Source organism: Drosophila tropicalis, unplaced genomic scaffold (genome assembly GCF_018151085.1).
Source record: "Drosophila tropicalis isolate 14030-0801.00 unplaced genomic scaffold, ASM1815108v1 contig_845, whole genome shotgun sequence".
NCBI classification, from domain to species: Eukaryota; Metazoa; Arthropoda; class Insecta; order Diptera; family Drosophilidae; genus Drosophila; species Drosophila tropicalis.
The window spans coordinates 2,779,468-2,801,756 of NW_027173338.1; the positions used below are offsets into that span (position 1 = coordinate 2,779,468).

At 37.8% G+C, this 22,289-nt stretch overlaps 1 protein-coding gene and 1 long non-coding RNA gene across 2 annotated transcripts in view; one reads left to right on the forward strand and one right to left on the reverse strand.

Annotated features, from left to right (window-relative positions):
* The first annotated feature begins 242 nt into the window (after positions 1 to 242).
* LOC137581191 (uncharacterized) lies at positions 243 to 1,693 on the forward strand. Its single transcript, XR_011033096.1, has 2 exons — positions 243 to 337; positions 405 to 1,693. It is a non-coding gene; the product is annotated as an uncharacterized lncRNA (long non-coding RNA).
* An 8,528-nt stretch (positions 1,694 to 10,221) lies between these two features.
* Positions 10,222 to 22,289, reverse strand: part of robo2 (roundabout 2) — a 44,691-nt gene continuing 32,623 nt past the window's right edge. The window contains 10 exon segments of the mRNA XM_068294561.1: positions 10,222 to 11,565; positions 14,177 to 14,480; positions 16,182 to 16,345; positions 16,783 to 17,029; positions 17,097 to 17,192; positions 20,194 to 20,590; positions 20,664 to 20,783; positions 20,841 to 21,008; positions 21,010 to 21,779; positions 21,877 to 22,008. Of these exon segments, the coding sequence (XP_068150662.1) occupies positions 10,437 to 11,565; positions 14,177 to 14,480; positions 16,182 to 16,345; positions 16,783 to 17,029; positions 17,097 to 17,192; positions 20,194 to 20,590; positions 20,664 to 20,783; positions 20,841 to 21,008; positions 21,010 to 21,779; positions 21,877 to 22,008 (3,527 nt within the window). The 3' untranslated portion in view covers positions 10,222 to 10,436.

The window sequence follows — 22,289 nt, forward strand, 5'->3', positions numbered from 1 at the left end:
AATATTTGCTTTGGAATTTATTGTACCCTGGCATTTGATGTAAATTTGAGTATTTATAATGTGGTCCACTGTGCTATAATGTGAGTTGAACAAGCGAGTATTGAGGAAAGAAACAGATAAAGACGGAATTCTCAGAAATCGTGCTTAATGAGAATTTGCCTCGTAGTTTGCGATAAGGAAAGTGAGAAATGATTTGAGCAGATCAGCAGTCGATTCGAGCATTTTAGTATATTTCACTCTGGCGAGCTTGTCATATGTGTTTTTGATTTCAACAATAAAATGAAGTGTTTTAATTCCTTTATTCTTATTGTGCTGGTGTTTTCAATCATTTTTAATGGTGGGTACATTAATAAACCTACCACCGTCGACTTTTAAATTTACTATTTTATTAAAATACTTTTTAGATAACGTCACTGCTGAGCCTTTGCGAAATTGTTCATTTATCAAACCAGAACATTTTATACTTTACACTTACGATTTGAGTTATGGCTGGAAAACGGCGAATTATTGCAGTGTCGAAGAAATGAAAACTAAAACTGTTGCTCAATTTTTGCACGATCTTCAAGGAAAACAACAAGATTTGGCATTTAGCTCGCAATCCGCTTGGGAGAAAGTGACAGGTCAAAATGAGGAAGACAAAGCTTTTTCTACTGTTTCCTTGGACACTCCCTTGTGTGAAGTAATTGATGTACCGAGAAATGGAAACTCAACTCAAGATCAATATGTTTTATATGTAGGCACCTACTCGTATTCGCTGCAGAATCTGACAAAGAGATTTATAAAAGGCCTCATCTACGACCAACTAACCAGCCTCTTCAAGTTGGGTGGCTTATCGCCAATTACACTCGACAAAAACTTCCAACCCAAGCTTTTATTTTCCCAAACTATGGTTTATTTGAGTAACCGGAAAATATCCAGCACTAATGCATCCAACACACTTGAGTTTGAAAAATTTTTAGCTGTAATTCCTTCAATTATCCTACCTAGGCAAAGTGTAATAAACTCAAATGAAAAAGGTAATATAAAAGTGGGATACGGTGTTGTGTCGCTTATAAATGAAAAATCTCAATTGCTTATTGACGAAAACCAAATCGAACTAAATCCGGACTTTCGCGATAAACTCTATGAGGCTGCCAACAAGAATAATGTAACCAATGTGGAACGTGCAACGGAAATAATTGAAGTATTAAATAATTTTGGTTGGTACGTCGCAAATCACTTTGTTCTTGGTGGAAGATTCGATGTTTCTGTACAGTTAACTAAGAAAAGGAATTCTGTAGCAGTTTTGAAAAATATTGAAAACAAAATCGATTACCAATGGCATGGAAATAACACACAATTTACTAAAGAAGAAAATGTGACTACCACGTTGGACGGGGCGAAAGATATGAAGTCGTACAAGGATAACCTAGATGATCAACAAAAATGGAAAATCATTTCTGTGAAAAACATCATACCATCTTGTAAGTTTCTTTTCAAGAATGATGCCCACTTGATGGGTGAAATACGACGCTTGATTATCAGCCACGCTCATTTACCAGATATTAAAAAACTGCAACCAAATATTAATATGGTGCAGTATGTCAATGATTTGTGGTCGAAATACGTAACACCTTTTTAAGTAAAAAGAACAAAAATTCATATTTTAATTTATAAGTAAATGAATATAAAGGAATTAAATTAAAAAATGCAACGAATTATGTATAGTTTATTACCAACTTATAGAAGTGACGAATTCGGTTCTATGTAAAAATTCTAAATATACCCTTAATATTTGTTGGAAAATAATACTTTCTTAAACCTTTGTTGTTGGCCAGGATCTTTAGCTATGTCCATGGTGCGAAAGTCAATAAGTATGCCCTCTGGTTATAGAAATGTTTTCATGACAGCTGGTCGAGTACTTTTGAGTGTTTAATGAAGAAAAGTTTATGGCAAGACAACCCGCTGATGTGTGTATGTGTCAATATATCTGTATACAATTGTCAACTGCAATTTTTGTGTTTAATGCTGCCTGAAATAAGATTTTTTCGCCCCCATACAGGATGCTGTAAGCATTTCTTATGTCTAATATTTGTAATTTGAGCTTACAGTAATGGAATTTTTAAGTGAATGTCACCGAAATGCAAGAAATACAAAATAACAGCAAGAAGTCTGCTCAAATATGCAAAGACTTTTCATACACACACACATACACATCTAATATCTTCTTCATGTGTATTTATGAGATAGAAGGAAAATGGCATCAAAAGCAGATTGGGGGATAAAAAAAAAGAACACATTTTGTATGCTTGTTTTTGGTGTTTATTTGTGCTTATATGCACATCATCTATCATGAAGAGAAAGACGTCTCTCTCCCCCCCCTCTCTCTCACTCTCTCTCTGTCACTCTCCATCTCTCTGTTAAGCTAGTGCATCAATTTTCATAGTTCCAGTTACATTACGTATTATGATTGTTATTAACTTAAATAGAAAATACTTGACTGTTTCATAAATCTTATCCCAAAAATGCTGCCTGCTGGTTTTTTCCATTCTCTTTGGGTTGTGGAGTTACTCAAAGTTCAGATGCTTGCTGGGTGAAGTAGATTTATGCTTTGTTGTCCTCATAGTGAGTTGAGGGTGGTAGGTGTGTGTGTGTGTGTGTGTATGAGGGGTGATGATGATTGGTGCTCCATGTCTTTAAGTATGTAAGACCTGCTCTGGTGGTGGGTTTTAAATTTCCAGGAATCATATTCAATGCCAAGGAAAATGTAAATAAACAACTCTATTAGTTTGGCGAACAGAGCGCGAATTTTGAATGTGAATTTACACCAATTGTAAACGTTGTTCAGACTTTAGTTTGTTGAGTATACTGAACAACTAAATCTAAGACAGCTGCCTAGAATGACAGCTGGTTTCACAGTTTCCTATCGAAATGAATTCCTTTACCTCTAAAAAAAACACACGCCTTATAAAACATTTTTTTTATAGAGTATTGTATATTTATATTATTAATCAGCCATAATTTTAAAGGAAGCGAAATAATTTTGCCTTTGGTTGAGTCATGGAACTAACCACAAGTTAAATTAATAGCCTAAACTTTTTCAATTGATTTAAAATCTCAAAAGCATTTGACCTGTTCTGAGCAGAGAATATCTATATTCAGTAACATTTAATCCATCAACTCTGTCTGTCTTTGTCACTGCTTGCTCTGTTGGTTGTTTGACCAAAAGTTCAATTAATTACACACTTCATTTAGATCTTTTTTTGTAAATCTTTTTGAAGAGCTACGCACATTTGTCACACGCTTCCTTTCATCGGACTCATTCGTATATCATTCAGATTGCTTGTCGTTTGCCCTTATCCTTGGAGCTTTTCAATATTAATTGCATGGACGACGAAAGAGAAATCCGAAATCTGAAATCCTTGTTTGGGGTCAGTTTGCTTGAACACAAAGGATTTGTGCAAAGGACCGTACCCATGTCTTTGTCCGAAAATGTTCCTCCATTTTGACTTTTGATGAATGGACAAGAATTCGACATGACATGAATGAGAGCATTTTAAATAAATTAGTTGCATTAGAAACGAATGGCCAAAGATACGCTTATAGCTAAATTGATTGAGCCTTGAGATTTACATTGGAACCCCTCATATACTTATGAGTGAGTGTATAAATCAAAGAAAATTCAGATGAGAAATTGATGTAGTCCTCTTGAACTTTAATTAAAAATGCCAAGCGAGGAAAATTTATAACCTTGAGGTTATAAATTAAGCTAATAAACCACAAAAAATTGTTATAAGTTAATTAAGCTAAATGAAAAGCCTTTAAGCAATGCTTTATGAGCTCATGAGCTGAGCGAAGAAGCAGAACCCCAAAAGACCATAAAGGTAAAGGTAAAACGACTCGTGGAGTCGAATGATGGAGATAAATATATCAACTACAAGAGCGATGAGACAAAGACAAGGCCAACAATAAGAACAAGAACGAGACAAGACAAATGTCTGGCAATTTGGCTAAATGGCAAACTTTGGATAAGTAAAACATGCTCCAGAGCATAATCAAGACAATAATTATTATTGTCATGTGTGTATTTTGTACCAAAAGTTTCACATGTCTACATAAAGAACTTTCGTTTCGTCTAGTAGACACTGAACTATTTTATTCCACCACTTACACTGGGACAAATAACCCATTCAAGGTGCCATAAATTAAATAATGAACATCTTAATGCTAAAACATATATCAGCAAGATACAGATATAGTTTTTTTTATTCAAAATAACTATTGTAAAATGATTAAAAAGTTGAATTTCATGAGCAAAAATACTACAGAGTTTTGACGAGGAAAAACATCTATATGTAGCCCAGTGTGTCACGCCTTCAACTCCTCATTTACTGAACGTGTGTTAATTATGGCCATCTGCTAGACGAGCACCTAGAGAGAGAGATGGAGAGGGAGAGGAAGAGAGAGAGAGAGAGAGAAATGGTAAATGTTGCCTGGTTTTGGCCTGAAATCGCATTAAGGAAATTGCCTTGAATGGCATACCTATGCAAACATAAATAGTTGTCGTCTGACTGTCTCCATTGTTTTCAGCCATCAGAAGTAACCTGCCAGAAGCCGCTTAAAGGCTTTGCTCCCTCTTCAACTCGGTTTCTCTAGCTCGGTTCGTTTTTATTAGCCAACAATGCACATGGCGTAGGATTCCTCTACCCATCCATTATATAATTGTGAATGAAAGCTGGCATTAAGTTCTGTGTACATACTGATTGGCATTATGATTTTTCTATTGACATCCTTGAGCACTAAAGTATGCAGTTCTGATAAGCCTTGGCTCTAGTGTAAGAAGAAAAGCACCTGAAAGTCACATAATTTAAACTCATTAAAATAGACTAATGATGTGGTTTTTAAATTCCTGTATTTGGTCATTTTACTAAGTAACGATCTACTACAAATTTCGATGAATTTTCGTTTTGCTACTCTAGACAACTTGCACAATTGTTTATGTAGTCCTAAAAATTTGTCAGCTAATCTTATTTTAAGCATTCTGTGGGCGTGTCATGACTTGGCCAAAATACTGTGTATATTAATGCGTTTGTTTAATGAGCTATAAGTATCAGAAAACTGTGTAAAGCCATTTTGCTGGGATGGGGATGAGAAATTCTCATTGAGGATGATGATGGCGCCGCTAAGTATGCAACAAAACTTTTGACAAACGATGCTTCTCGGCGACCAGGCAATTAATTGTTAACTTGATGAGTTGGCAGATATACACAGATATATATATTGCAGAGCAAAATTTACTATATACATATATATAGATATACAAATTATTCAAGTCATGGCCATCACATTACGTCTCATTACCGCTTAGAAGGGAAATCATTCATTTCCACACCAGAAATGAAAATGAACCGAAAATTTTTCCGTCACTTTTTCAAGTGATTTTTCAAGTTGCCAAACAAACATAAAGTAAAGCAACATAAAAAAGAAAGAAAGAAAGAAAGTCACCCTCAAACAAACAAACAAACAAAAAATGTACCTAAAAGGAAAAGAGGAGGAAAAATACTTTTCAATTGAATTGATTTTGAATGCGTTTCGCCCCCCTCTTCCTTTCTCTGTCTCTGTCTGTTGTCTGGACTGGTCCATTGCCATTGAAAAGTGCGTACCAACTGAAATTTCGACTCCCCACCCTCAGGAGAATTGAATGAAATTTTTTTTGTCTGGTTGTATGTCTGCCACGCCTACGACAGAATGCACTGATTGACTTTTGCGTTGACATTTACGCTGGGTTATCTTTCAGTTAAGGTGTGGTGGGGGCTGGGTAGATTGTAGAGCTGCAGGGGCTTTCCCCATTTTCACTTTTGTTCTGCTTGTATATTTCCACAATAAACGCATTATGCTGCCATTAGTTGAGTGCCAGAGACTTCCGCTTGTTTGCCAGTTTCCGTTTTTTGTTTGTTTGTTTGCTTTGTTGTTCAGTTCGTTTCGTTTTTTTTCTTTCATTTTCACCTAACAATATAAAAATGCCAACTCAATAGGGGAGGACATAAAGCTTGAAAACTTTGCCTGCAATGAATTGTTAATTTACTTAAACAGGTTTTCCCATTGCTCCCTTTTGCTAGCATTGCAAGTGAAATTAAGCTTTGATTTTCTATTTCTACCAAAAACTATTAAAATGTGATTAGTGTGTGGGGAAACTTTTTATTATAAATAAGAGCTTTTTAGTTAGACATACTAATTTAAGAAATAGTTACCGAATGGTTGCCAATTTCTATATGGATAAAAAATCGGATTGTTAAGCCTAAATTAGGGAACACTTGATCATCTGCTTGAAATAAACTTCAAATCAACTTAAAAACAGTTTTTGGGAATCGCAAATTTAAATTTAGTTTTGTTCACATCGAATCAAACTAATCTTGAATTAGTAAGATAAAAACGATTAGATAAGGGATGAGCTCATTAAGTTGTGTCACTACAAATTGCATTTGATAATAATAATATGACATTTGCAATATTTAGTTCGGGAACCATTAAAATGATGAAACTTCTAAGCTCTTCTTAAGTTCACAGAATAATAAAGCCATCACGAACACGATAGGATTTCAGATAGCCATATCAGAACTTTAATCAATTGCCTTAATCGTATAACAATTGTAATTAAAATTTACGCCTTCAAGAAATAATTGCTTATGTGGTTTTAGAAGATGTAAAAAATTTGATGAAACGTAGTCAATTTCGACTTGATAATTATTGCAAGGTTTTTATGTTTGCAAATTGTTTTCCGTCCATTTTTTTCGCATAGTAAAAAGCTGTCATTAATATGTATGTGAACAATCATGGGCAATTGTTTTTGCAAGTATCTTTAGGACATCAGACAACACATCGTTATGATGCTTTCGCTCGCTTGTCTCTGGCCTCCCCCCTCTGGTCACATACTCTCCCACACTACCCCTTCCCATGCCACACTCTGACAGCGTAAAAATAACACATAATCATTTTATTAGCTTGAAGGAACGAAAGGACGTTGGTTCACTGAAGCGTAGCAACGTTCCGGCGGATTGTTCATCCTGTTGCTATCATCAGATACAAGATAGAGAGAGAGAGAGAGAGAAAAGAAGAAATAATGATAGAGAGAGGGAGAGCAAAGATAGAGCTAGAGAGAAAGTTGTTGGCAATGACTGAGCCAAGTTGAGGACGTGTTGGCGTTAATATCACAGTTGATGTTGCTGTTGTTGTTATTGCTGCTACTTGAGTTAACATGTTGCATTAAAGGCTCCAATCATGTGTGTATGTTGCTGCGGGTGTGTGTGTGTGTATGTGGACGAGCTGGAACGACCATCCAGTCAGTTGAAGTTTTCTCGTTAGTGAAACTAATTATCCGTTGTCACTGTCAGCAAATTTATCGTTAAACGTTAGGTGACAAGCTGAAGCCAACACAAACTGGTTCCAATCATGATTCAAGTCCATTCTAAAACGTGTCGATCAACTTCAACTCTTTCTTTTTCTTTTCGCTGCATAAATGGGAATAGAAACCGAAATTTTATTTTGCATTCTACTCAAAAGTATGCTTTTAAAATGTGATTTTTATATTTTTCATAACAAGTTTTTTCGGTATTTTTATTGTCGAATTTAAAACGAATTCTAAAGAAATAAATATTTTTAATTTTTTCTAATTAAGAGATTCAGCCAGCAATTGTATATTTCTTTAGAATTCGTTGATAACGAATTTATTTTCTTATGACGAATCATACAATCTTTTCTGTAGAATCTCTCGTAAAATTTATACTTTAGAGTCCGACGTTTGATAACAATTAATAAGCCGATGCTGCTCGTGACCATATGTATATATAAATATTATTAAAATAGATCTGAATTATTTATGTTGGAAGTAGATCTCTAAGACTTTCTAAGCTGATTCACAGGTAGCCAAAGAAGATGGCATCGGTGCAAAAACTTAGCAAAAATCTATATATAAATTGGGGTTTACCATTTAAAGCTCCATCCTCTTAAACGTTATCAGGTTTCGGCTATAAAGCATCACCCTTTGACCGATGCCATTTCTTTTGCTTAATACTGATTAAATTTGCATTAAGTATTATGATTATAATTTTTCTGTTTGCCTTGCGCCATGCGCATTCTGAAACCGCAGTTCACAAATGTTGCCCCATCCATTTCAAGCACCGGAAATGGTTGTCGATTTGCAACAAATGGCCACCGGATGTTACCGCATGACGCACGTGAGACTGCAAAACTCTGAAAACATTTTTCCCTTCAGCTTTTTTTTTTTTTTTGCTCTACTCGTCGTAACTCAAACCCTTTGGGCCATTAATTGCCTAGCACGTAATTATTTTGTAGTTAAAATGGGCGCGGTTGCCACACTCACACATACACACACACACACACATCTCTCAGCCAACTGACTTTTACAACAAGCCATGCATAATTTGGGTTTTTAGAGTTTGCAGCTAATTAAAAGCGCGTCGTTTTGTTGCAATTAGTCGACAGGAAAAAAAGGGTTCCAGCAGACGCACGTTTTTTTGGCTGGTTTGAGTAGAGTATTGTTATGTGGCATTTGGTCTGACAAAAGATTCTTGACGCACAGTTAGTTAACTCAAAAGCTAAATCACTGTACTTGACCAATTCTTCTGCAAATACACATTAGCTGTAATAACAAAGAAAGATCAACGGAAAACCTTCAAGTAATAGCAATTATTTGATTTGTTCAATGTGGCGTATACTTGATTTAATGCTTACTGTGATTGTATTCGTTTCTAAATAGTTTTTTGTTCCATCTCATTAATTAAAAACACTTTCTTTCATTCATATTTGTTCATAATTATGGCATTTGCATTTTCGTTTTTATTATTTGCATATTAATTGCTACATTTGTGAATACTTGTGCGTATTCAATATCAATAATAATAATTACAATTACAATTACAATTACACATAGACATAGTACACTTCATTTCACTTGCGACAAAAAACAACAAAATGCTAATCAAATTACATACCTACCATATAATATATATATTTATTTTATTTATCATGTTTTTGTTTTGCTTTTTATGCACTTAATCGTTTTCATAATGAACTTACATTAATAGATAATTAATACACGTTTATGTGTGTATGTATGCGATATATATGTATGTATATAAAGACATTTTTCGGCACATTTATGCATATTATCTAATTATGATTATACATTATGGGATTAGATATATGTATATATAATTGTCTGCCTTAAAAGTACAGTTCATTAGTGCGTATCTTGTGTATGAAAATGCATAAATGCATTTTAATCAAAATCTGTGAAATTGAAGGAGTTGCCTTGGTGGTATTTATGAGAGTTTAATTATGATTTGTATTAAACAACAACTAAATATGTATATAATATAATCATTAAATTACTATATATGTATATATGCACAATTGATACTCAGCTGTTAAGTAAATTTATTGTAAAGTTATTTATTTGCATAATTTTTGTATATGGTGTTTATTTACATTTATGGCTAATCTAATTAATTAAAATATATAATTTATTCTTGCAGTTAAGTAACAAACGAAATGCTCTGTCTGTCAACTTATGCATGACCCATCTCAACTAAGGTAGATTTATATATATATATGTGCTATCGGTATCTAGGAGCAGGCTTTACCTATTTGAGGCCTGCATACTTGGAGGAACTTATCATACGTTTTGTTCTCAATAACATGTACAATGATTTTCTATATCTAAGCTACATTTAAACACACAATGGTGAGGATAGAGAATGGAAATAGATTAATCTCTTAGGATATTTATATATAGTAGGTAGGATAGGTAGAATTGAGAGAAAGTAATAAGTAAGTCTATCACTAGCACTAGACAAATCCTTGGATAAAGCTTGTCGCACACTTGATGCGTTTACAAAAAGTTGTTAAAGTTTTTTGTTAAAAAAATGAAACCAGTTTAATGCTAAAATTAAATGAACAATTCATATCCGTTCATCAGAATCAGTCTCAATCATGGTCACTTGTTTTCTGTGTATTAAGTGACGAAATTGGCATTGGCTTTTACAAAATTTCTTAATCGAGATGTCTCAGATAATATGACAAGGTGAAAGAAATCATTACAAGGAATAATCAAAGAAAATTTAACTTGATTAAAAGCTAGTCAATGAAGTAGCCTTGAAGTAGTAAAGTAAATGCTTTCCAATTATATTTTATTCATTTTCCATATCGTTTCTATCACATGTGCAGGCTCACAGTGATTATTCCTGCAATCTTTTAGTCACTTTATCATTTCGTCCTTACTCGAAATTCTCGACTCCACCATTATTAAAACGTTCGCACCAAGCGAGCAACTCCCTTACCTCCCTGGCGTACAATTGTTCTTGGGATTGGGATTGAGTTTGGTTTTGGGTTTGAGTTTGGGATGTGATTAGAGATGAATTGCTGCTGCCGGCCAAGGGTCAGACATTGTGTGGCTGATTGCTGCTGCTGCCACTGCCTGTATTGCTGAGCAAACTTCTTTCGCTGGCCACACTGCCAGGTGCATAGATCAGTTCATTATTCTCCTTTGGATCTGGGCAACCGGCGGCCTTGCTACGATTGCTACGCAGACTCTGTCCACGCCATGATTGCTGATGATGGTGATGCGGATGATGCGGATGATTTGTTGGCATTATATGTTCACCTGTATGCTGGGGCACCAGTGGCAGCAGTTGTTGTTGCTGCTGGGATACTTGTTGCTGTTGCTGCTGCTGCTGCTGTTGCGGGGGCTGTGGCTGCTGCTGCTGCTCATCGACCTTTACATAGAGTCTCTCCATATCATCAAGATCACCATCGGCAGTATGATATAGGGCCTGTTCATCATCATGGGACATAAGCATGGCCATGGGTGATGGTGAGCCACCGCAACCGGAATCGGCTAGGCCATTATAACAGAATGAAGAGCCATCTAGATCGAGTAGATTCTGCTGCAGCTTAGAATCGCCAACATTTTGCGAATTAAGGACCTTGAAGCGAGCACTATCTCGTCCAATGCTGCAGTTGGGCGCCATCTGCGGATGACGACGAACACTAGAAAACTGTGACGATGAAGCGGAAGATGGTTTGGTCTGACCAACGACTACAACTGGTCCTGGTGCCGCCTCATAGGTATGACAATTGCTCAGTTTATTTTCTGTAATATGCATATGCATATGCTTGTCCTTGGGATAATAATAATTCTGCTCCGAATACACTGATCTGGCCGTGGGATTATTGCTGGGATATATCTCGCTTGTCGTCGACATTTGCTGATAGATATTATTCGAATGCGAGACTCCCGGATGAAGCTGTTGCTGCTCCTGCTGTTGCTGGTGTTGTTGCTGCTGTTGCTGGTAATGGGGATGCATGGGTCGTTGAAGGCCATAACCGACTGCACCTGGCCGTTGTTGATAACGTGGCTGTGGCTGCTTCTGTTGCTGTTGGTTAGGATTGAGTATGGCCGAAGTGGCATAGGGAGCTGGCGACCCCCTTCCATATTCACTTGGTGCTTTGCCGAAACTGGACACCTCGGCATAGTCGGTGGGTATATTCGAGTATTCGCCAACATACCTGCAAATGAAGAGATAAAAAAAGAGAAGAGAAAAAAACAGTTATTACTTGTGCTGTGCTCTGGCTGCGGCATGTTTATTACAATATTTCCTCAACCCAGAGGGGAGGGGGTAAAAACACAACCCTTCTTCTCAGACTCAACTCATGGCCATATTTTTGGTCTGTTATAAATTTGTCGGTTCTCAGAATTTATGTGAGGTGAAAAATTTGCATACATTTTTTTTGTTGGTTTCTTTGGTCTCATGTGGCAAAATGGATTTTTGGTAGCAACTAAGCGCTAAGACCATGTACTGGGAATAGTTAGTGGGTATTATCATCGTTAGTCTAGAATCAGCCATTAAATAAATTATGGGATTAAAATCGAAAAAAGGTGAAAAACGATGATAGGGCTAACAACAAGGTGAAAATGTTTTTAAAACCTTCTTCCTCCTCCCAGGCACCCACTTCACACCCCTTGTCCGTTTATTTTCGTATTTTAATACTGAAAGCGGATTAACATGGCGCCCATCGAACCAAAAACCAGAAATGCGCTGCCTTTTTTATTCATTTAAAGGGAAATCCTTCTACAAAATATGCGGCGTATTGATGGAGTCGCCATGGCAAAGACTTTCAATGAGTTTTTAATGCCCTTAATGAAAAGGCATGGCAGAGAAGCAGGTACATTTCGTAGACAGGAGGGGGATATAAAGTTATGAAAAAGGGTAAAACAAAATGTAATGCACAAAGTATTGAAATATCTCATTGGATTCTATAATAAACATTTCATATTCTTTACAAAGTGTTTGTGAATTTTCTAATATATACACACAAAAAAAGGTAAAGTTTGAGTGAATATATCCTCTTTCCCTTTAAATTAACAGGATATGCTTTTATTTCCCATTATTGCCATTATGAAGGGTTCTTTTTGCGCACATATGATAGTCATTACTGTATGATTACTTTTATTGTTATTGTTATTACCGCATTTCGCACACTATTTTGTTGCAATTATTAATATCCTTCTCTCTTTTACTCCCACTTTGGAAGGATGTGAGTGAATTGGCGAACAGAGAGGGCATTTTCAATTTGCGTTTTTAATGACTAATTAAGTGTGCAAAATAATTATTATTATCTGGGCAACGGAAAAAAAAAATTGCTGGCAAATATTATTATAGGTCGGTAGTAAAATAAATATAAATGAGACAATTTATTTAAATTTTTATTGTGTTTAATATTTATTTTGTGTTTGCTTTTTTTTTGGCCATTGTTCTCGTTCTATCCATTTTTTTGCATGACTCTTCAGCTTTTGATGGTTGATTGGCATTTAATTGCAATTTGTGTGGGACAGCAACTGAATTGGCATGAATGTGAATCCATCTGCCCTTACACACACACACACACACACACACACACACAACATTAATTTATTTTTGCACAACATGAGCTAGATTTTAATATTTTAAAGATGGAAATTTGTAATTAAGCTGATTAAAATATGTGCTTTAAATGAATGCCCAAAAAAGTATGCTATACTTTTAGCGCTTAGTATGCACACTGCTGAACAAGAAATCTTTTAATCTATTGTCAATATAAACAATCAATTTATTCTAAAATTTCATTTCGGCAAAACTCATTTCCGTTTATTTCGTGAGTATATCGCGATTTGATATTTGTTATAATTATTTCCTCTCCATTAAAAAAGGGGAACACAAAAATTAGCAACAAATAAATAACAATTACGGTTTTAGACTCGTTTTTTTCCCTCCATGCTGCTTTTCGAAACATATTTTATACGCATGTTGTTCCCCCCATTTCAATTGGTTTTTGTTTTTAGTCTGCATTTGCCAGCGGCCAGACAAATAAATTATTGAGAACTCGTTTTTAGGCCTGCAATTGTTATAAACGATTTTAACTCACAGCCACAGACTAGCAGTAAAAAAAAAAAAACTAATTCGAAGTGCGTAAATAAAACATTTTAAAGGTGAGAAGTCTGATGGCAAATTTATTTGCTATATGCGCAGTACTCAGACTTAAAAGCTTCATTGAGTCTAATGAAATATTGAAAATAAACAAACGAAATCGTTGGAATCAAATGGTGATCAAAAAAGTTAAACCTCAATTGTTTTGTGTTCTTAAGGTTCACCTCCTTTATGATGCACATTGGGTTTAAAATTTCAACTGAACTGAATGAAGTAAAACAGGTTTAAAGCCCTTAAAGTATTTGATAATTACACAATGAAAAAACTGTCTCGTAGAGTTTCAGGCGTTGCTTGGTGTGTGTGTGTGTGTGTGTGTGGGTGGGTCCTGAAAAACTACTGTCCACTGGGCATTGCCCAAAATCAACATAAATAGCGTGCCAACGTTTCTATTCCTAACTTGATTTTCATGGCGACAACGAAAATTCAAAAAAACAAAATGTATGCAAAAGAGAAAAAAACTCACGGGAAAATGCCTTTTTTTTTTACTCTGTGTCGCCAGAAAAATGCAATTTCACAGTTTGGTGAATTTTTATTGTCGTCGCTTTTGAGTTTCAACTTTATTTTTGGTTTTTCTTTTTTGTTTAACTCCCTTCCCCTCACATAAATTTTGTTGTTTTTTATTTTTGGGGTTTGAGGATAAAGTAAAAACTTACCGCTGCTGATTGCGTTCATTGCCATGTCCATGAATGTCATCAATGCAGCCAGGTCCGCCAATGCCGCTGCTGCTGTTGCCGCTGCTGGCGCCGCTGGTGCCGCTGCTGCCACTGCCACCGCCGCCGCCACCGCTAGCACCACAGACTGGAGCATAGTCGGCAATGTGATCCTTTTGCATCTCGAGTGAGTCGCCGCTGGGCGAGGGACGCCAAACCATGCCACCTGTCGAGGCATCCAACCAGTAGCCATTTCCATTGCGCGTCGATAGACTCGGCATTTTGAGCACGTCGCTTGGATGATTGCCTGCAGGTGAACAGAACAGAACGAGAGAGATGAGTAAGAGATAGAAATAGAGGGGGATGGGCAAAAGGGTATGTTTTTGTTAGCATAGGGACAGACAGAGCAATTAAATGTTGTACTACAAATTGTAAGCCAAATAAATTGTAGCCGGAAATTAACAACAAGAAAAAAGTTTTCGCTCAGTTCCATTTTCATTCGGTCAAACAAAGTTTTTGAAAATTGAAAATATTGAATATAAATTTTATTTATATAAGAAGACTATGTAATAGTCCAGAGGCAAGTATCAGGCGATTCTTCGATTTCTCTACATTGCTATGCATTAAATTCAAATGAAATTTTAAATTTTGAAATTCAAAATTAAGCTTATAACTTTTAAGTTAAATATGTAGAAGCAATCTATGTTTATTTTTCAATATAAATTGCATTTTGGTATATTTTCCATTTTCAAAACGAATTAAAGATTTTCAGCTGCATAAATTTTTATTTTTGGAGGGAAAACGCAAACTATTTAGTAAAATGTTTCGGTTGAATTATAGGTCGAGAATGCTTTTTGCTAGATGCTCAAAATCCCATTGCCTGCAACATTGCAGAGCTATAAATTCAGAGCATTAAAATAATATTATGCTTGCTATAGCTGGCTTAACTCAACTCACACACATTGCGCCTCACCCCTCACACACACACACACATAAAATCAAATAAATTATTGTCAATTTTCCAGTTGACGCCCTCGCTTTTGCCCCCACTTTACCCCTTAAGCGCCGCTTGGTCATCCATTGCATAGAGTAAAAAAATGTGTTGCATACTTTTCAGCCAGCGTATTGCATAAAAAATGCACCAATTAAACTGTCCCCGGGTTATAGCTGCGCATCAAGCGAATGTTTTATGGGATGCCACCCAGCTCTCTCATTGTTGTAGTTTTACCCCATATATTTTGTTGTTGTTGTTGCTTTTATTTGTTATTATTGTCTATGGCTCTTTTTCAGGTGGTGGCTGTGAAAAGGTTTTTCCTATGCAGCTTAGTTTTTTTTCCATGTCAAATGACTAGGTAGCATGAATATGCAAAAGAAAAAAAGGATATGCAGGATGCTCCCGTTTTTTGCTTTCTATTTTCTGTTCGTTGTTAACATTTTGACTGTGGACAATGGAAGCTAAAATGTTTAGTAAATAAAAGAACCTAGCCAAAACATTTGCACCTCTAACTGCCATTAAATTCGCATTTCGATGTCCAGGTCCCTGGTAAAAAGGCTGCTAATTTCAATTAGGCTGACTCTACAATAAATGGCCAACCTTTCTCCCACCCTTTCGCTCCCAGAGGATTCGTTGCACAACTTGTTGGTTGCTTGGTTAGTTAGTTAGTTGGTTGGCTGGCTGGCTGGTTAATAATGCACACAAAACTAAATGCATAATTGCACTGGCGTCGGAAGGGGAAGTCCCCGTCACGTGCAAAATGTTAATTTCGAAAATTCGTGCCTGCTAAAATATTTATTTGCACCTACATGGATTCCCTCTATACACACACACACACACACATGCACACAATGGAAAATTAGCGCTATTTATATATGCAAATGTTCGTTCGCTTGCTCGTTAGTTGGTTGGCTGCTTGGGGCCTCCTGCTCTACGGGCTAGGAAGGAAGTGCAAAAACTATGGCCTCCAGCCCCGAAGGTAGCCGGATGTTGGGTGCTGCAACTGGTACTCACCACGCATGGTATTCAATGCCGACTGCTTCATCATCATATGCTTGCGCTTCACAAAGACCATCGCACCGAAGGACAACATCAGGATGGCCAATATGGCGCCCAGGAGTATAATGAACCACGGCTGTGTCAGCACATCGTTTACATGATCCTGATTGATGGGATAGCTATATTCAGACGAAATAAAAAAGAAGAAGAAATAAATAACAATACAGACAAATATTTATAAATAGAACATATTACACAGGTCAACAGGGAAAAAAATGATGTATGTATATAAAGATATTGTTTCACGATCTGTATTCACTTTTATAAGATTTAAACATTATTTATTAGTTACGTTCCTTGCTAAGAAAAATTAAATAAAAAAGTTGGCAATCTTTTCAGTTTAAAACAACAAAACGTTTAAATAATTTGAGCCAAGTAGCTAAGAAAGCTCTGTTTGCCAATTTTCTCAACTTTTAATTTAATAATAATATTAAAAAATCACATTCCGCAAGTTTGCTTTTCATTTTCAAGCCTACTCATTACAGGACCATGTCGTCCTGTGTTATGACTGGCCGGAGGAGCTAAAAATAATTTACTTTTTTTTCTGTCAACTTACCGTTGATTGATAAACGGATCCAGACGCTTTGTGATGGGATCCAAACGTAATGTGGCTGGTGTACAATAGGGACCAACGCCTGCATTATTGCCAGCAGCCACGCCCACAGTGTACATGACACCCTCAGTGAGATTAGCCAGGACCAGAGTGGGTGAGGCGGCATCGATGGTGACATTTGTCAATATCCTTGAGAAATTATGAGCCGTATCAATGCCACGAACAATCACATGATAGTTGAGCAAAATGCCTAAAGAGGGAAATCGCATATTTGGTCAGAACTTGGCACTAATGAGCGACAGGGCTAGACAACTTACCATGTTGAGCCTTCATCTCGGGTGCCTTCCATTTCAAGAAGACAGCCGAGGAATTGAGTAAAACTGCCTCCATGCCAAATGGCGCCTCATTGGGCACTGTAAGTAAGAAGAAAAAATGAGAGATGAGTTTTGGATAAAATGCGTTTTTGATACCCTGAACAGCTGACGTTTTGTCGTAATGAGTTTGTTTTTTTTTTCGATTCGTTTTGGTGTTTTTATTGTAATTAATTAGCATTTAGTTGGTTAGTTCCCTTGTGTCTGTGTGTATGTTTGTGGGAAGGATACAAAAGTATCCTTTATTTCCTGTACTCACACACGTTGCCACACTTCACTTAGACTAATCCTCATTTGTTTATTTATTTCCTGATGTCGCTTTTAACAGGACCAACCCACCTTACTCCCTTACTCTTTTTTTTTTTTTGAAGCTGAGTGAAGCAATTTCTTTAAATAAACACACGTGCAAAACAAGAGAGAGATAGATAGAAAGAAAGAACGAGAAAAGAAAGGAGTAAAGGCTCTCCAAATAGGCTACGTCTAGGGAGTGTGAAGTTCTTTTTTGGCTTTTGTTGTTCTACCTGTGTGTTCCCATGTGTGCGTACCTCTTTCTCTCTCTCCTCCTCTCTCTTTATGTGTGTATTTGTGTGTGCAACATGCTAAAGTGCCTTGTCGTGCTTTTGTTCTTGATGATGATGATGATGACGATGTTGCAACGCGGTGCATGCATACGCTTAACACGTAGCTGCCATTGTGTGCCACAAACGACCCCCAAGGCAGTCGCCTTGTTAAATAGACGGCATTCACCGTGGCGACAAGCAATTGAATATATTGCACAAATACTACCTACATAACAGCTATATAGAAACTTATAGCATGATCTCTACTGTTGCCGGCAGAGCTTATCTCTCAGTGGCTCAACTAGGGGTTAATTTGATTTGTTACCAAAGAAAAGAAATAGTTAGTCAACTTGGGAATGACTCATGTAGTGCGAGTAGTTCACTTCAGGGGTTATTTTGCACGTCTGCATGTCACTCCTATTCTTCTTTTTTTTCCTTCTTGTTTCCATACTCGTTTGCAAGGGTGAAATCAAGAGAGACAGTTATTAGTATTGCATCCCAATGGATGTGACCCCGACGTTTTAATAAAAGAACTAACGTTAAGCTTAAGCAAGACGAGTAAGAGAGTTGTTGTCAAAGACATGTTCATTAATTTTTGCTCATTTATTAAATCTTCTCCTTTTTAATGTTTTTATAGAGCATTTTCCAAGTCGCCTATATATTATGGCCAATTCCACCCCACCATTTCATGGTAGTTCTGTTGCTGTTGCTCTATATTTCCCACCTCAGCTAAATAGCACACCTTTATTTGCCAACTTCCGTTTTGCTAACTGAAAACGTTTTCATCGCTCCCCACATCAACACATTTGCATTGCCCTGCCTTCGGCCCACTGTGCACATTGGTTCAGGTTGGGTTAAAAGGGTGTCCCTTCCACATAAACATATATACACATAGCAGCAATAATTGTTGTTTATCTTTACACAATTGCGTTGGCAATTTCTTTGAGTTGCCAGCCAAACTCAGACACTCAAGTGGAAATGTGATGCATACGAAATGAGTTTTGATTTGAAGTGAGACTGGCGCAAGGATAGAAACAGCGGGTCGGGCGAAAGGACATGGTGACGTTTGTGCATTTTATATTGCAACCGCTTTGCTTTGTGTCGACGTTGTCGACTTCTGTTGACTTTTTCGCGGCACTGTGCGGTGGTAAGAGTTTCGATGTTTGCCGCTGCGGTTTGTGTCACCGCCTCGCTCAGGCTCTTTGACTGTTTCTAGTAATTCTTTTTTATTTTAATTATTTTTTAACTTTTTTCCAACAGAATTTTTCACTCTCTTTCCTTTTTTTTCGTTATTGCATTGCAGTGCAGTCGCATTGCATTTTGCGTTGAAGTTTTCGTCGGTGATAAAATGAAGTGATAAACCTGTCTGGAAAGTTTACCATATTTTTTTTGTTCTAGTCTTTTCTTTCTCTCTCTTGTTGTTGAGTTGGCGTTTTTCTTCTGTTTGGCAAAGTTTTTTGGCCAAAAATCTTATCTAAGCGAGATATGTTTGCTGCCAAAGCTTTGAAGTGACATCTGGGCAATAGATTGTGGAAAAACTATAGGGGATTACGATGGCATTTGAAAAGGCTTTGTATTCAGTTTGTGTTCTAGGAATGCACCTAAGCAATATAATTAATGAAAGTACATATATAATGGGAAAGAAGCTGAAAGTCATGATCTCATTAAAATTGCTAAAGCGCATAAGCTAATCTTTAAGGAATACCTTTTTCTTGGAACAAAGAGTTGCCTAAGCTGACGATAAAGTGACCTCAGTTGATAAAAGCTTTTCAGTGAAAACCTTTAAAGGCAAATTCCATTGAATCAATGATGTCAATGCCTGGCCAATCCTTTACCACCCACAACATTACACATGTAAATCTTAACATCAAGTATTCCACACACACACACACACATCAGCAAGAAGAGAGGGAGAGATGGAGAGCAGGAGGAGGTCATACCCCCACCTGGTCTGGGCCTTCATCATGCGTATAGGATTTCCCTCAGCCATTGTTCGGCATTTACTTACGCATGATTCGCTTTTTGTTGTGTTCAATGATTGACATACTTTTTATTTGCCATATCCGAGCGGCAGCATCACCCACCCCCCATCAATCCAGGCCCAATCTGGCCTTTTTTTGGGTTTTTCTTTCTTTCTTTTTTTTTTGTTGTTGCGACGACCCCTCGAAAATTATATGCGATTATGCGACCCGCATGGCTCGACAGCTGATGTCGGATAAGGATAAGAGCAAGGTTTCTGCACTTTTTTTCTTTTTATTGAATTAGGTTATTGTTGCAATCGAAGAGCTATAGCCCCGCACCGCCTTCTGCATTTGTCATCTCTCTTTCTCTCTTTCCCATTGTCGGGGGTAGTTTTGTCATTATTGTAAAGGTATGTTATATGGTTAGTTGGATTTTCCTGGATTTGGCTGCATATGCTTCATTAGACCCTCCCTCCCCCCATCACACCCGCTTCGTATGTAGAGAAAAAAAATGTTACTCACCATCTTCCAGGGTACGCGCCACACGTGAATTTGAAGGTTTGCCCTCAACGGATTTGTAAAATGGCACAATGAAGAATTCATATAACGTATACTGTACGAGGCCGGTTAAAGTACAGGATGAGGCTCCACCGCCATTGAGTATAGTCAGCATTCGATATTTGGTACTGAAAGTCGATGGCGGTGACTGCTGTGGCGTCTCATCACGTTTTCCGGCAGCGGCAATATTTGGTTTTGTCGAAATCAATGCCGATGCCGAAGCCGAGGCCGATTCCGATGCAGATGCAGAGTCCATCAGTGGATTGGTGTTTGGCGTTACAGGAGCAGGATTATTTGCTATTGGATTTGGTAGCTGACGTGCATAGATGTAGAAGCCCTCGACGTATTTGCCATTGATGATCTGCATGAGTAAGCATATGGAAAGCATTTGAAAAAAGGATGGAATGAGAAATGTTTACACTATTGCTACGAACCTGCCATGTGAGTTTCATACTGGTGGAATCCACAACGCTGGCATTGGTAAGCTCAACCACATCCCCGGAAAGAAGACTAGCTCGAGCTTCACTTAGATCCAAGCCACTGTTGAAGTAACGCTGCAACAAATACTAAAAATTAATATCATTCACCTAATGGATTCATCATTAACTTACCGTTCCCACTGTTATGGGCTCCGACATGGGACTGGGCAGTGAGAGACCATGTGAGTTTTCCGCTCGTATTAGGAAAAAGTAATTAACACCCGGCACTAAACCCAATTGAGTATAGGTTGTATTCTGGACTCTAGTGGCCACTGCCATCCAACCGTCTGTCTCATTTTTTTCCAAACATTTCAATCACATAACCCACTAGGCTGGAGCCGCCCACTTTGTTGCTTCGTGTCCAGCTCAATGTTAGAGAATCTTCACCCTTCTCCACCAATTGTGGCTTACCCGGTGGTCCGGGATAAGTAGACAGTTCGGGTGCTCGATAAAATTTAATATTGGGATTTGTTGGCGTATCCAGGCGTAAGTAACCACTCCATGACGATTTGCCATTACGATTGCTGGCCACACAAGTGTATAGACCCTCATCCTCGTGTCTTTGCAAATCGGATATGGTCAGAGACCCCGAATCGGTTAGATTTCTACGTTCATGCTCTTGAACATCAATGGGTATGCCATCCAAGTACCAAGAGATCTCAGGTGCCGGTGAGCCTAGAGTGCGACATGGCAGAACCACTATGGACTTGACGGGCAAGGTTTGATTCACTGGACCCTGTTCAATAATCGGTGGCGGTAACTCAAATTGTGTATCCACACTGACCACCGTACGACTGCTGACACTGCCGACCGCATTGAGGGCATTACATACAACCACTTTACCAGAATCCTCGCGGGCGAAACGTGTTATGGAGAGTACGGAGCGTCCTTCGGGGGTTAAAGTGACCTCTAGACGTCCATCACGATAGCCGGGCAGGAGGAGAGAGCTATTGCCCTCCACCGACCAGTATAGAGTGGGTCGTGGATGACCGCTGGCCTGGCATTCAAAGAGCACTTCATCACCGATCTCGACAAGTTGATTTTTGGGGCGTATAACAAACTTGGGTGGTGCTGTAAGAGAAAATTGAAGATTAGGTTTAAGCCCCCACATCGTATACCCAACTCATTCCCATCTCATCCCCATCTCATTTTGAAGCAATTAACTTACCGTGAACTGTGAGGACGCTCGTGGCCGTAATTGAGCCCACCGCATTGTCCGCCTCACAACTATACTCGCCCATATCCTCCAGCGTGACGTCGTCCAGTTTCAGACTTCGGTCCTCAAGTATGCGCACACGACCTGTAGCAAGTGCAATGAGAGAAGAGCTCATATGAGTTTCGGATGGTCAAAAAAAAAAATAAAATGCCATTAAGGTGGGGGAAGCTGGTGGAGGAGATGAAAGTCTCCACCCACTTCCAAGCAAAAACGAAGAAGCAAAGGAAAACAAACGTAGCCACTGAACTCAACTTTCACGTTGTCCTCTTCTTCTACTTCGTTAGTAGTTCAAGTAGCGTAAAAATGGAGATGCCACAAGAAGAAGAATAGCAAATAACCGCAGCAAAGTAAGCCAAGATAGCAAA